Source organism: Malaclemys terrapin, chromosome 3 (genome assembly GCF_027887155.1).
Source record: "Malaclemys terrapin pileata isolate rMalTer1 chromosome 3, rMalTer1.hap1, whole genome shotgun sequence".
Taxonomy (NCBI): domain Eukaryota; kingdom Metazoa; phylum Chordata; order Testudines; family Emydidae; genus Malaclemys; species Malaclemys terrapin.
Genome location: NC_071507.1, coordinates 173244248 through 173259949, shown reverse-complemented (window position 1 = coordinate 173259949; position 15702 = coordinate 173244248). Strand labels below are relative to the sequence as shown.

At 42.0% G+C, this 15702-nt stretch overlaps 1 protein-coding gene across 2 annotated transcripts in view; it reads right to left on the bottom strand.

Moving 5' to 3' along the window:
* The window catches only part of TRAPPC12 (trafficking protein particle complex subunit 12), a 99814-nt gene that overhangs the window by 10687 nt on the left and 73425 nt on the right, over positions 1–15702 (bottom strand). For both annotated transcript variants that reach the window (XM_054022777.1, XM_054022776.1), the window contains 3 exons: positions 15045–15157; positions 9820–9892; positions 3965–4038 (listed from right to left, as the gene is read on the bottom strand). In XM_054022777.1, the coding sequence (XP_053878752.1) occupies positions 3965–4038; positions 9820–9892; positions 15045–15157 (260 nt within the window). The remainder of the gene's footprint in view (positions 1–3964; positions 4039–9819; positions 9893–15044; positions 15158–15702) is intronic.

The window sequence follows — 15702 nt, the reverse complement described above, 5'->3', positions numbered from 1 at the left end:
CTGCTGCATTCAGTAGTCTAGATATGATGAAGACAGGAGAAAGATAATTCCATATCTGACGAAGAATGGTCAAGTGGTTAGAGCAGTGGTTTTCAAACTGCGGGTTGCGACCCAGTACTGGGTTGTGGAATATAAGGCACTGGGTTGCGCCGGCTCTGGTCAGCACCGCCAACCGGGCTGTTAAAAGACCTGTCGTCAGTGCTGTTCAGCTAAGGCAGGCTATTCCCTACCTGTTCTGACACCGCGCTGCACCCTGGAAGTGGCCAGAAGCAGGTCCAACTCCTAGGTAGGAGGACCACAGAGCTCTACGTGCTGCCCCCCCCGAGCATCGGCTCCGCACTCCCATTGGCTGGGAACCGGCCAATGGGAGCTGGGGGGCGGTGCTTGTGGGTGAGAGCCACATGGAGCTGCTTGCGCACCTCTGCCTAGGAGCTGGACCTGCTGCTGGACGCTTCTGGGGCGCAGCGCGGTCCGTGGTGCCAGGACAGGCAGGAAGCCTGCCTTAGCACCCCAGCTGCGCTGCTGACTGGGAGATGCCTGAGGTAAGCCCGTGCCCCAACACTGCGCACCAATCTCCTGCCCCAACGCTGAGCCTCCCCACAAACCCAGAGCCCCTTCCTGCACCCCAAACCCCTCATCCCTGGCCCCACCCCAGAGCCTGCACCCTCAGCCCAGAGCCCTGACCCCCTCCTGCACCCCAACCACCTGCCTCAGCCCTGAGCCCCTCCCACACCCCAAACCCCTCATCCCCAGCTTCATTGGGTCGCAGGCATCAATAGTTCTCTTCAACTGGGTAGCCAGAAGAAAAGTTTGAAAACCACTGGGTTAGAGGACTAGCTTTTGGTAAAGGAGACCCAGGTTCAATTCTCTGTTCTACCACAGGTTTCCTGTGGGATCTTGGGTCACTTTTCTGTGCCTCAAATCACCACCTGTAAAAGAATATTCTTTTCTACCTAAAAGGGCTATTAGTGAGGTGCTCATATACTGTGGTAATATGGCCATGTAAGTACAGAACTCCATGGGTCACGTAAGTTTTCCTTTCAGGATGGTCAAGAAGAATGACACTGAGGGGAATTTATTGGGTTTAATCTTTAAGGCTGGGTTTATTAAAAGAGTCCAAAGGTGTTAGGCACCCAACTCCCATGGAAACTAATTATTTTAGGCTTCTTTGACAATCCTAGCCTTAAAGACAATCTATAATTATATTTCAACAAATACTAGTTAACTTTTTTGGCCAAAGGTTAATAAAATTTACAGCTGGAAATTAGCCAATGTTTTTTACACCAAGGTTACAGGGAATATTATTACAGTTCAGTAAATAACTATTATTATCATCATCATCATCGTCACCACTCTACCCAACAGCACAAATGATTCAAGTAACAAAAGTACTTCAGAATCAACACAGAATTATATCCCAATATAATATATTGTCACTAGATGGCGATAGATTGCACTGACTCAGTTCAGGAGAAACCCAGAATTTGTTTATTCATTACACCGGAAAACAAAAAGCTTCAAAACTGAAAGATATATTTTACAATGAATACTCCTCTAGAAGTATATTACATACAACTGATATCTCTTACAGATATCTGAAGCTTTGTGTAATTAATTTCCTCAAAAAATGCTTATCCTCAAGAAAGACCACGTTTAAAAATCATTATTTAAAGAAATAATTTGTTATCAATTAAAGCAGAAGGCAGAGATGAATATCTGAGCATTGTTTGTTATTAAGACTGTTTTAACATTTGGGAACATTTAAAGGAAAAAATAAAGAAGAAGCCAATTTACCTGTCAGAGGATTTGTGGCATATACAGTTCAGATTATCTTCACATTTTGTCCTTATTTTAACTGCAATATGATTTATGTTTGAAAATTGCTCTTAAAAGATTCTGACTCTTATAAGGCAGTTCTTGAAAATTATGTGCATCATGGGAAGGTACATGCAACATATTCAAGGACAAGTTTAATACAGGTAATGGCTATGCTGGGGGTTCAGTAGCAACATGTATTGTTATGTGGGAAATCTGAATTCTGGAAATAATCTTGGAATTCTAGTTTCCTAGATTGAGAGTTATAATACAGATTGTGAATACACTTGGTTTTGAGAAATGCAGGAAGGAAAATGAGTTGCAGTTCTCTTGACGCAACCTTGTCAGAAACACTGATGACTGGCTTAGAAGTTGGAGCTCATGCCACTACTGAAGTGAGAAGAAAATACCACAAAAAGGATGAAAGGGGAACAGAAGCAGAAATGGGATATAGAAGCAGAAAAGAAGAGGAGAGCAGAAGTGACTAAAGGGGCTTAGGCGAAAAAATCAGTATAGTTAAAAGCAAAGTTACTGTATAACTAGTTGGAAGCCTGCAGTGTTTGTTAACTATATTTCTTTAACTGGATATTTTTATACTCCAGTTATAGATTTAAGTTTGGGATGGAGACTCAGTATTTAATTTTTTTTCCTACCTGCATTTCAAGAAGGAGATTTTCCTGAAAACTGACCGTGTCTCAGGATTCTGATTCAAAACAAAGATTTGTTTGCTTTAAAGACAGAATGGGGCTTCCTTCTGACCACCCTGATTTGCTGTGCTGTTGTATTTACATAAGGGGGAATACTGCTGATCTTACTCTAACTATTCTGAATATATATTTCCATCTCCTGGGATCCTCATAAGAGCAAAATGCTGAATTTTAAGGCAGTCTCTGGGCAACTGACGCTTTCATACCTGTACATTATTTGAGATATTATTTCAGTGTTAAAAACATCAAGAAAACAAGGCTTACAAGTAGCTTATTCAGCTTTATGGAAAGCCAGGTTCGGGAATGAGGTTGGGCAACTAGGATCATAAGAACGGCCATACTGGGTCAGACCAATGGTCCATCTGGCCCAGTATCCTGTCTTCCGACAGTGGCCAATGCCAGATGCTTCAGAAGGAATGAACAGAACAGGTAATTGTCAAGGTATCCACCCCCCTGTTGTCCACTCCCAACTTCTGGCAGTCAGTCAGAGGCTAAGGAAGCCCAGAGCATGGGGTTGCATCCCTGACCATCTTGGCTAATACCCATAGATGGACCCATCCTCCATGAACTTATCTAATTCTTTTTTGAACCCTGTTATAGTTTTGGCCTTCTCAACACCCCAACCCTGTAACAGGGTTCAACGCTAGGAATATGGAGAAGTTCAGAGCCTGGTCTGTGAGAGGTTATAGTGCAGACAGTGTTGCCCTTGGGTTTTGATGCTAATTAATCCATAAAGTAGCTTTAAGATTTGGGTTGAGGCAGTCCATTGCTCTTGCCACAAGCTTAGCACAGGGGCATCCCTATTCCCATGGCAATGAGGTCTACTTTGGAAGCAGTTTGTTGTTCCCTCTTTCTGAATGCAAGAAGAAGCTGCTGCACAAAATGGAGTAGGATGGCTTACAGGAGGGGGAAAAAACAGGCAAAAAATAGACAACAACTCTCTGACTGTTCCTTCCATTGCAGCTATAGGAGACTAAAAACTCCAGGGTCAGAATCTTGTTGCACAGACATATGGACAAGGCAGAAGATGTATTTGGATGCTTCGAGTCTTTGTCACACACAAAGCCTTACTGTGTGCTACTAGAGTAACATTCCTAGTACAGAGGTTGAGAAAGACAGAGAGAGCATATAATTGGTTTTAATTACAGTATTTAGTTAAGTGTTTGAAAAATTCAATTTAAAAATGCAAATTCTGTATCGTTATTGCATGTGCTCTGAAATGATTTCAAAAGAAATAAGTGTAGATATGGTCCTAAAGAATATTGCTGCAAGTGGTTATCTATTAAATAAGTAATTACTAAGTCTAATTAATTCTTCACTAAGCTAAACCTTGTACAGTCAGGTAGTCTTCCCCTATCCATGCACAAGTAATTCTCTTGCACTTTCTCTGACATTCTATTCTAGTATATACGGTAACTCTGCAGTTATTGCCACCCACGTACCTTCATCATTAGCAGACAGTTTGCCATGGAGTACATCACCCGGCCCAGACGTGACCTCCACAGCTCAACAGAGGCTACAAAATAAGAGCAGCTTGTGAATGTGCACAAATAAATTAGAGGTTCTTTCTAGCCATCAATTATTGGTCCTATGAATTCTGATTTAAAAGATCCCCCTTGTTAACATCACTGGGCTTCAGCATAGAATTTTTAATTCTTTGCCACGCCGTACTGTCAGATAGAAAATATTGCCCCTCTCAAAGGGACTAGTTTGATTGGTTCTAGGAATAGAATATCTGCATAAATGATGCAACGATGCAAAAGCAACGGACCTTTCAGCTTTTAGTTCAGGCAACATATTAAATACTAAAAGAAGCCACACATTTTCTAATATCAGAACAAAAAATACATAGAAACATCTAAATAATTATTACCATCAGCATACAATTGTGTAATTTATCAGATTAAATTTAATCAACTAAAAACCCAAACATAGCAGGGTCAGAGCTCACTGAGTCTGGGACTATTTGTGTTTGCCTCTGGCTTAGTGATATGGTGGAAAAATCTGCCGAGCCTGTCTGTCTTCTCCGCGCTCCTGGAGCTTGCAGGCTTTAAAGGCTGCAGCAGCAGATTTCTTATTCCCTTGGTTTGAGACAGACTCATGATGTTGTAAAAGAATGGTTCTCCTTATGTATCCACTGTCACAGGGACCATAGATCAGTAGAGCCGTGCAAATCTGAGGATATCCGCTTTATATCTTCAGACCATGTTGGCGGATCACGGATCAGATGCAGATACAAATTTTGTATCCATGCAGGGCTCTATAGATCAGTACTAGAAATAAAATTAGACTTTTGTTCTTTAAAAATAGACATTAGGAATATTAATTTGGTCCATGATTGATTTTGAATTAATTATTTGAAAACAAATATTACGGCTTACCCTGACAATCAACTCTCAAAGTCGCTGTATTGAGGTTGGAGAGACAGGAAAAAAAAAAAAAAAAAAAAAGAGGGGGTTGCAACAGAACAGTGATAATTCCTTGTTCTTGTGTAGCAATAAAGGGATCTGTTATAAAAACCATGGCTGGTTATAGAGACTTAATTTTCTTTAATGATTTACAAATGCCATTCATTACAGGTAATAAAAGCTTGGCGAGACAGGTACAAAATATAACTTTCTGTTCTAGACACATTAAAAATTGAGTGCATAGTTTTGTCTCCAAGATTGGACCTGGTATTTAATTTATAATAGCTTCCTTAGTCATAGCTCTCTTATATCATTCAGCAGTATGAAGTCATATTTTAGATATTTTCCACCCCAAGTTCATGTAAAACATGTAGTGCCATAACATGGGAATGTACCATGAGAGGACATTCTAGCCCATGTTTTCTACCTTTTGTTTCTTTCTGAGCCCATGGCAGAAACAGGGCAGTGTTAAATAACTCTAATTATGTTAACATCCCATTTCTGAAGCAATTTTAGGTTTGTCAAGTGCATTTCCTAATGTTTTTGTGCTCATGTTGTCTCTAAATGTTAATATTAAAAAAATCTGAGGTTACATTGGTCTGAGTTCAAGTTAGGTGATTGGAAATTAAGCTATTATGTAGCTCATACCATATATTTCAAACTTATTGTGATGTGTTTAAAAAAAGAATGCATTTGATTATAGTTTATTGTTTTGTGTTGTGACATCATTTGGTTATAAAGAACATTTTCGGTTATTACTGGCACTATTAAGATATATAAGTGGTAGCCAGGACAGGCACAGAGTAAAGTAAAAACAGCAGTGAATGAGAACTTTCAAATATGCTGGAAAATGTCACCTGGATGGCTGCATGCATTTCTACAGCTGCTCAATACACAGAAGACAGTGGGAGTTTTGCACATTAAGCAGCTACAAGCTCAGGCCCAGTAAGTCTGAAGGCTGAACAAATATGCAAGATGCACTAAAAGGACAATCAGGAGGCATTCTTATTGCTGGCAGCAAGGGGCTAAAGAATGACATGGGAAACAAAAAATAGAAACCCAATATCTGATGATTATTATCTGTAACCCTGTAGTAGAAATGACAGTAACTCACCTTGCAAGCCCTTGCTGCTACACTATCAATCTGAACATTCCTTCTTAATGGTTATTAATTTAGACTGATTGTACAGTGGCGCTATGCTCTGAACTGCCATTCATTTCAATGGGAGTTCTGTGCGTGGTGCAGCTGCAGACTTGGTTCCTTATAGAAAACAAACGTGCTGCCAGGCAAATGGTGCAGTGCTAAATCTCTCCTCCTACTGAACAATTGGAAAATAAGACGTTCTGCTCCACACTAGAGAAGATGCATGTAATGGGCTGGTTGGTGTAGCACCTACTCACACTGGCAATAAGGAAATTACTCCCCAGACATAATCCCCACAATGAATTAAGGTTGTCTTCAGCCACAGTTCATAAAGTTTGTTTCAGCTAGATTTTCCACAAAAATATAAAGCTTCCTGCAGCTCAAACTGCAGCCCAGGGGCAAACGGGGAGCAGAGCCGACCGACCCCATCAGGCAAGAGCAGCCAACAGTCCCCGCAAGCATCCCCAGGGCCCTTTGGCAGTGTTTGGCAGATAGGCAGTTGTACTCCAAGCACAGCAGCATCTCCCCCAGCTGCTCAGCAACTCCCTCCTCTGGTTCCTGCTGACTACCGCTTTTCTAGCTCTTCCTTCTGCTGAGCTGAGCACAGCTCTAAAGGCAGTTGCAGACACAGTGGTGTAGAGCAAGGAGCCAGTTACCCGCAGGTGAAAGGGGCAGCCTGCAGGGGATGGAGCTAGTAAGCGGCTAGGAGAGAAGTCTTCGCGTATGTGACAAAAAGCAGTCAGTCTTTTAGCAGGAGGGTGGGGAATGGCAAAAAGGCCTGGGGAAAATGAGGAGGGAATCCATGTGGGAGAAAGCCAACGGGTGGAAAAGAGTGAAACCCTATCAAGGAAGCCAGGTATGGGGAGGGAACAGAAGGTGAAAACAGAGCCACACAGAAAGAGAAGGAGCTTCATTTTTTCAAATAATTTGAGAAAATGGCGAGTGTTGTGTACGAATTTTTGTGAAAGGTGAAGTATTTCTTTCTGCTTTTTGGTCTTGTCCTCAGAAAAAAGTAAATTTAATATTCACCAGAATACATATGCAAATATCTGGCTGCTAGGTGCTTGCACATGCCCTCTCTTCCCCCTAAAAAGCACTTAGCTTATGTAGAGATTTGTTTAAAGCAAAATTTCACATTGGTTGGCAACTGTACCCAGACAAACCGATCTATTCTCCTCCCACCCTAATGGTAGACAACGATTTCCTAGACCAGGGGTCGGCAACCTTTCAGAAGCGGTGTGCCAAGTCTTCATTTATTCACTCTAATTTAAGGTTTTGCAGGCCAGTAATACATTTTAGCATTTTTAGAAGGTCTTTCTAGAAGTCTATAATATATAACTAAACTATTGTTGTATGTAAAGTAAATAAGGTTTTTAAAATGTTTAAGATGCTTCATTTAACATTAAATTAAAATGCAGAGCCCCCCGGACCGGTGGCCAGGACCCGGGCAGTGTGAGTGCCACTGAAAATCAGCTCATGTGCCGCCTTCGGCACGCGTGCCATAGGTTGCCTACCCCGTCCTAGACCCTCTAGGGGAACAGTGTCCTGGAGGAATGTTAACCAGGTTAATTCATAGATTGTTGGCAGTGGCAGAAAGACTTCTGGCTTCCTGTGATAGGACATTTTAACCCCTAGCTTGCTAGACATGGTAAGGGGTTCATCTGCCCCGTTACAGTGCCTAAAAACTCATGTCAGGTAAAATTTTCAAGAGCACTTAAATGACTTAGGTGCCTAAGTCCCATTTTTCAAAAAGTGACTAGGGTTGCCACTTCTGAGGTATAAAATACCTGGCATGTCCAGGATGATCGTCAGCCCACAAAACTTGAAAGCTAGCAGTGTACTGAGCACCCATACATATTTATTGGGGCAGCTACCTCATAAAAAAGATGATGCTGGGATGTTTAAGCTAGCCAATGGGAAAGGCTGACTGGGAAAGGGAGGGGTGTGTCCTAAGCCCCGCTCCTCTGACAAAGTTAGATGCTTAAGTCAGGGAGGTGCTTATGTTCTGCTTGCAATCCTCTCATGGTGTCAAATGACTTAGGTGCCTAAGTGGTTCCTTGCAAGAAATGCTAGAGGAGGAGGTGGTGATGGTACCTCCCTTATAATTTTTAGCCCAGAGATTAGAACACTTACCCAGGATGTGGAAAACCTGGGTTCAAATCTCACCTCTGCTTGATGGGCGAAAAGGTTTAAGCAGAGGCCTCTCACGTCTCGGAAGAGTGTCCTAACCATGGGGTTAAGGAATAGTCTGATGTGGGGCTCCCTCTGTCTCTCCTGTTGAAGCTGTTCCACTTTATATTAATACTTACATAATCATAGGGCCAGAGAGAGAAAGTGCAAATGAGACTATAGGCCGGTGGTTAGGGCACCACCTGGGGAGACCCAAGATCCAGTCCCCCAGCTCCAATCACTCTTTCACTATATATCCAACTTCAGCAGGAGAGATTGAGGGTACTCCACATCAGAATATCCCATAGCTCAATGGTTAGAGCACCTTCCCGAGAGGTGTGAGACCCCTGTTTAAATCCAGTATCCCCATCAAGCAGAGGGAGATTGAACCTGGGTCTCCCACATTCCAAGCAAGTGCTCTAACTACTGTGCTAAATGTTATAAGGGAGGCAGCACCACCACCACTTCGCCTTCTTCCAGCTGGATTCTGAAGAGTCGCCATCCAGTAAGCATGCTCTCCGCACGCTTACCAGACTGGGCCCAGCAGGAGAGAGAGGCATCTCCCCGCCTATCTTCACCTGATTTGAGGATCCCGCTGCAGGTTAGGCATCTGGACGCCATGAGTGAGGTGTTGTGCACATGCACAGAGGCAAAATCTTTGGTTTCTTGGAAACTTTTAAAGCAAAAATTTAGGTGCTGAGTGAATTTAGGTTTAGGAGGCAGCCAAACAGGGTTTTATGGATTGTAATGGAGTTTAGGCGACTAAGTCTCGTTGGGATACTAAGGCCCAGATCCACAAGTCTCATTGATTTTTAGTGAGCCTTAGGCTCTCAAGTGCCTAAGACACTTTAGAAAATGTTATTCCTCATCCTTACCTGTGTTTTTCCTTCCTTCCCGTCCCTCCCACCCCACGTGTTTAAAGGTAGTATAGGGCTGCCCCCCAAAAAAAATTATCAGGAAAAAGGAATGTTTTTCTTGTCAGGTTTCTCAAACAGCAGCTCCTGACTAAATCTCCTTTCTTCCTGCCCCATGATCTTGAATAAATAAGTTAATTAAAATGAAAAGGAAAAAAGAAAATGTCTCCCATAAATGTTAAATCAAAATAGGGTAATACATAGCAAAAGACCCTCCAAATTAATACAATCTGCTGGGACCAACAGGGAAGGAGGGAAAATTTGGATCTAACGAAGTTTCTCAGATTTCAGGGGAGAAGACTGATGGAGGCAATGAGCCTCTTAACACAGATGCCCCTCTGGTCTCTCTCCAGTGCCTCAGCAATGAATTGATTTTCTTGTACACCCAACACTACAGAATGGCAGCCATGTTCTTTGTTTCTTTAAACTACAAAGGAGATTTGATTTACTGCACCAATTTGATCAAAATAAAAGGTGAAACTGTGAAATGAATTCCAGCAAATAAAAATATAAGGTGTATCATTTCAGAGGCTGAAGAGACTATAAAATCATAGAAGTACTCTTTTAATAGCTTTGGGGCAGTCTTGTGAAAACTTCTGGCATACTTGGGCAAATGATAAAAATACACTGCCTGTAAAAAGAAATTTAAAAAAAATGCCTACCTTGTGTGTTCTCTTGTGTAATGTTAGTCATACTTCCATCTTCTGCTAAACCTTGCTCCAAATTTTCTAATATCTGTAGAAAATTGTTTAAAACTAACATGAGTTTAAACAGGCATTCTGGAATTAGGCAGCATTTTGTATTATACGCAAATTATCTACAGTTGTCATAGTCTGTATGTAAAACAATTCAAACAGGAGTGTTTCACATGAACATATTTCAAAATCACTGATTATTACTATAGCTAGATCAATCATAACAGACAGCCTTTGTACTGTAGTGCTGATGTTAGAGTTCAGGTTTATGATACTCACAAAGCATTAAAAGACAGCATACACCAGGGACATATGCATTTTGTTAAGCAAAATATCAAATATGCCCCTGAAGAGAATGATTATTATCTCTTGCAAAAATGTGAAACTGATTCCAGAAGAGAACTAAGAGGTTTTTTTAAATTTTATTTTATGTATCCCATAAATTCATTGATGCTCTGGTTTTAAATCGAATGTGTCTTTTTTGTTCTTAATTAAATAACGATCCTTCTAACTCTCAGCTCCGTTTCCTTCCCAAAGTTGGGATTTTGTTGCTGTTTTTTATTTATTAGAGATTTTAAATAATATAAGCTACGGAGTGAGCAAAAAATTATGTTTGCTGGATTATCTGGAGAATGAGTATGTATAACTATTGGAGCTTCTGGCTTAAGATATCTGCATCTTGAAAATATATATATCTACAGTTTCATTTGTAATGTAAGCCAATTGCATTTCTCCAGTCCCGCTATGGTGTATCCAAATGTCTCTCTGACTCCTGAAGATTACTTTATTTTTGCTGCTTCCCATCCCCTCATAAATCACTGCATTTCAGTTTCATCTTTTTGGTCACAGTAGACTGAATGGGACTCCCTTAAGAGCCTGTTAAACCACTCACTCTTTAATTAGCTGGTGGGTTTAGTTTACCAGCAACATAGGAGGCATTCCCTCTCCTGGGGGCCGAGTGCACTGCGTACTTAGTGCTTTCAGCTCATGCCAGTTTAAAGAGAGATTATTTACAGTGCAGTAGCACTCAAAATGTGCTTTGTGCTTTCCAAACAATAAAAGAAATAGGGTAAAATTGTCAAAAGAGATCAATTGATTCCAGAGCTTAAATTCTATTTTTAAAAGTGCCTTAGGCATTAAAAGCCTTTTGAAAATGGAGTTTAGGAACTTAAGGAATAGATTTTTAAAGGCACTTAGGTGCCAAAAGATGCAGCTAGGAGCCTAGTGCCTCTTCAACTGCGTACAAAAATGGCCATTTTAGTCAACAGGCAGGCAAAAGGAAAGAGTTTATTTTGCAACAGAAGATAATCATGGGTTAAATGCAACTCTGAAGTAATTACACTGATTTCATTCTGGTTACACCACGGATGATTTTAGTCCAAGGCAGCTTTGTCTTCTTTTTAAATTTTTGTCTCCGGGTGAGCGTTTGTTAGAGTTTATTTCACGGTGGTATTAGCATTTAAGTGGTCCCAGCTAGATTTTCAAGTGAACACATCATCGAAATGAATGGAAGAAACAGTTCATACCTTTGCTGCTGATGCTACTGTTTGTCTGGAGACAGTTCTCTGCAATGCTGGTTTAACAGCATATTGATTTATGCAGGGAAGGCTAGTGGCACCACACAGTGCACTAGCAATTTCCACCCCGTTTCCCTGCCCTAAAACAAGAAGCTTAAGTTCTGCAGAAAAAGGCAGAATTTGCAATGAGACACAAATTGTAGGCCATGCAATTCTGCAGTTCCTGTGATTGTTTCACTGGTTATACTCATGGCTATATTTGAACTCAGCGGAAAAATGTACAGGATCTAAATTCCTCCTTGAGACCTATCAACAGCTGTATATTTGATTAAATAAAACTGGATTCTGGGAAAAGTTTCTATTCAACAATCTGCATAAGGAATGCATAACAAAACTCTAGCTATACATGCATGACCCTGATTAGGGTAACCTTTATTTTTCTGTGTGAATTTGGTGTTTATCACAATGGGAGAATTATAATACTCTATAATACTAATATTATAATCCTAGTAAGGATTATGCAAGCAGGAGTTGTACTAACTGACCACAGAAACTTTGATTATGCCCCTTGATATTGACTTGAAAAGCTTTGGTTATGCCAATCCTTGAGCTCTCTTGAATAGGACCTGCCCATTTGGCTACAGTTTATACCAGGGGCGGGCAAACTTTTTGGCTTGAGGGCTGCATCGGGTTTCGTAAATTGTATGGAGGGCCGGTTAGGGGAGGGGGTCGTGACCCGGTCCCCACCTCCTATCTGCCCCCTCCCCCCAGGACTCCTGCCCCATCCAACCCCCTCTGTTCTCTAAGGGCCCCTCTGGGACCCTTGTCCCATCCACACGCCCCTGCTCCCTGTCCCTTGACTGCTCATGGACCCCTGCCGCCCCATCCAACCCCTCCTCTCATTCCTAATGGTCCCCCCCTGGAACCCCTGCCCCATCCAACCCCCCCTTCTCCCTGTCCCCTGACTGCTCCCTGCCACCCCATGCAACCCCCCCTCCTTCCTGACTGCCCCCCAGGACCTCTACCCCCATTCAACCCCCTGTTTCCCCCCCGACCACCATCCACACCCCTGCCCACCACCCCGAACTCCCTTGCCCTCTATCCAACACCCCCTGCTCCCTGCCCCCTTACCGCGCTGCCTGGAGCACCGGTGGCTGATGGTGCTACAGCCGGGCCACGCTGCCGCCACCATGGAGCACAGAGACTGGGTCAGGCCGGGCTCTGCAGCTGTGCTGTCCCAGGAGCTCACAGCCCCGCCGGCCAGAGCACTGCGCTGGCAGCAGAGCGAGCGAGCGAGCTGAGGCTGCAGGGGAGGGGGGACAGCAGGGGAGGGCCGGGGGCGAGCCTCCCGAGCCAGGAGCTCCGGGGCCAGGCAGGACGGTCCCGTGGGCCGAATGTGGCCCGCGGGCCATAGTTTGCCCACCCCTGGTTTATACTGTAACATGACTAAGTATTTACTGACTAAAACTGGAAGACAAAATATGTATCTGATGGCAGACAACTAAAGCCATATGTTGTTAGGCCTTTAAAATAACTGAACAGTAATATCTCCTTTAAAAAGGAAAATAAAAAGAGGAAATGCATATCTTTTATCTCAAGGTTGACCAGACATCTTTGTTCTGGCAGGGAATCATGGCTAATTATATCATAACTGGGATTTGCCCATTTTAATATAGCCAGCTGAAAGCTCTGACACATGCCAAAGAGTGTGGCACTTCAAATACCAGACAGCCAATGTATGCAAAATTCAATATGGAGGTACCATGCTAATGCTGAGCTCAGAAGCAGTTAGGAGGTGAGTTTCTTTAAGATGAGGAAGAGTGCTTATCCAGGAGCAGGTGAAGGAAAGTCAGAGAAGAGGCAGGACATAAGGCCAGTGGGTCAAAAAGTCAGAGTCACAGAGAGTAAGAGTTTAAGGCCAGAAGGGACCCCCAGATGAGAGGCCACCAACAGTTTTAGAACCCTTCATCTGCCAAACCCTGTACACAGCAGAAAGAATGGAGTCCTGGTTTTTGGTTTAAAATCCTAATCATTCTTCTATGTTTTGTTTTATTAAATACATTGGTAAAACTTGCCAACTGTCTTAAATAATGAAATAATGTTGGAAATTATCTAACTTCTGCATTTGTATCATTCAAGGAATTTCTGAGAGTAAGTATAGCCAATACGACAAACACTGAGGTAATCATATTTATCGCTGGTAAAGTTGCAAAAATTTTCAGTATCACAACTGTATGCTAGTTCTTTAAAGAGCTAATCTGGAATTTATAATAGTGTTTACAATAAATAAAAACAGTATCTCTTAATCTGAGATACTAGAAGAGGTATTTGTTGTAAACTTCGTAAAGGGAAGCTTTTGTCACAATTGTGTACAAGGAGTACCTACAACAGCACTACTCTTAACTTCAGCACTGAAAAGCCCTTGTTAAAAACAAGAACTAACACTGCACTAAATCTCAATCTTTAAAAATAACTGATTAGAATTTTCAAATAACGGACACTTCCATCATTGTATACAATATTGTTGTAGCCATCTTGGTTCCAGGATATTAGAGAGACAAGGTGGGTGAGGTAGTATCTTTTATTGGACCAACTTCGGTTGGTGAGATAGATGAGCTTCTGAGTTTACATTATAAGAAGAGCTCTGTGTAAACTTGAAAGCATGTCTCTCTCACCAACAGAAGTTGGTCCAATAGAAGATACTACCTCAGCCACCTTCTCACTTCCACTGTAAGTTATCCAGAGTGCTAATATCTTTTGAGGAGGGATAGCAGACTTCCTGGTCAGTAAGAGCTATACTATGCTCTAGTTTCATGCAGCTGTACAAGAAGATACGCCCTTCTACTCAAGCATGAACAGTCCCTATCAGGTTGTTGGGTGACAGCCAGAAAGAGGTGCAGCCATGTTTCTCCCCAGCTATTTCCCCCCTTACCTCAGTCAACAGAGCTGGCAGGCATGGGGAGAGAGGGAAGAATTCTACATCCCAAAAAGGAGTGAAAGTAAATTACTCCCCAGAAGCTGTGGAAGGAGTGGCACAATCCCTTCCTTGTGCAATTCCTGCTCTTAAATACCACCCCATTGCCAGGGCTAGTCTAAAGCCTAAATTTAGTCTTACACTGACTTCACCACCTCAGCCAAGCTTCACAATCATCATTGCTGTGTACAGTATTAAATTGTTTGTTTAAAATGTATACTGTATTCTTTTGTCTGGTGAAAAATATTTCCCTGGAACCTAAGCCCCTCATTTACATTAATTCTTATGAGGAAATTGGATTTGTTTAACATCGTTTCGCTTAAAGTAGCATTTTTCAGGAACATAACTACAACGTTAAGCGAGGAGTTACTGTACTGCCCTGCTGCTGCCTGGACACCCAGTCGGCCGCAGCCCCAGGTATTTTAAACCCTCCAGAGCCTGCAGAAGCAAGAAGCTCTTGGCATGGGGAGAAGGACAAGGAGCCCCAGTCTGCTCCGCTCCACACCACACCACACCACCATGGAACCCATCAGGCCCTGCCGACGTCCCAAGTGTGCGTCGCCTGTTCCCCTCAATGAGTCACTTTCTGCCTTGGACAACCAGGAGTTGGAAGGGGGAGAGCGGGCGGGCTATGTGGTTCCCCTGCAGAATGGGGCACAGCAAAAAAAGTTTGGGAACTTCTGGTCTAAAGAAGATTTTACCTTTGTGCAGATTGTTTTCATGCTGTGCAGTCTATCAAGTGACTCCTGGGGATTTCCTAGGTACTGTTCAAGTTCAGCATGTAAAATCCGCATGGAAAAGGGAACCATGGAACCTAGAACCATAATGAAATGTTACTGAATTTGATTGCTACAGTTATCAATGCATATTGTTGACTATGGTCTATAGGGTATTTCTTAAAACATTTCCTAGGCATATTCACTAGAGAAAGTGATTAGGAATTAAAATCTCTAAATTCTCTTCTTCCCTTGATTAAATAACTAAATGTTAAATGAGTAAAATGTTTGCTACTTTATAGAATCATATATTTTTGGACAGAGAAATATAAATATATACAGACAAGCATAATCACAATGGTAAAAGTGTGCAACTAATTCATCCTTAAAATAATAGCATACTGTGTGTCTAGAAGGCCAAAAGAAATTAGAGGAATTTATTAGCAACTGAAAATAAGGGTTTAGAATGGAAACTCATCTACGATTTAACTATAGAGTTGCTACGGAAATACAATAATCCCTAATTTACAAATAGTACTGAAGAATTTAAGATGGCTTTTCTAATGGTACCTTTTAAACAAAGATGACACACACATTGAGAAAGACAGATAACCAAATAAGAAAGCAACACAAATTAAATGTA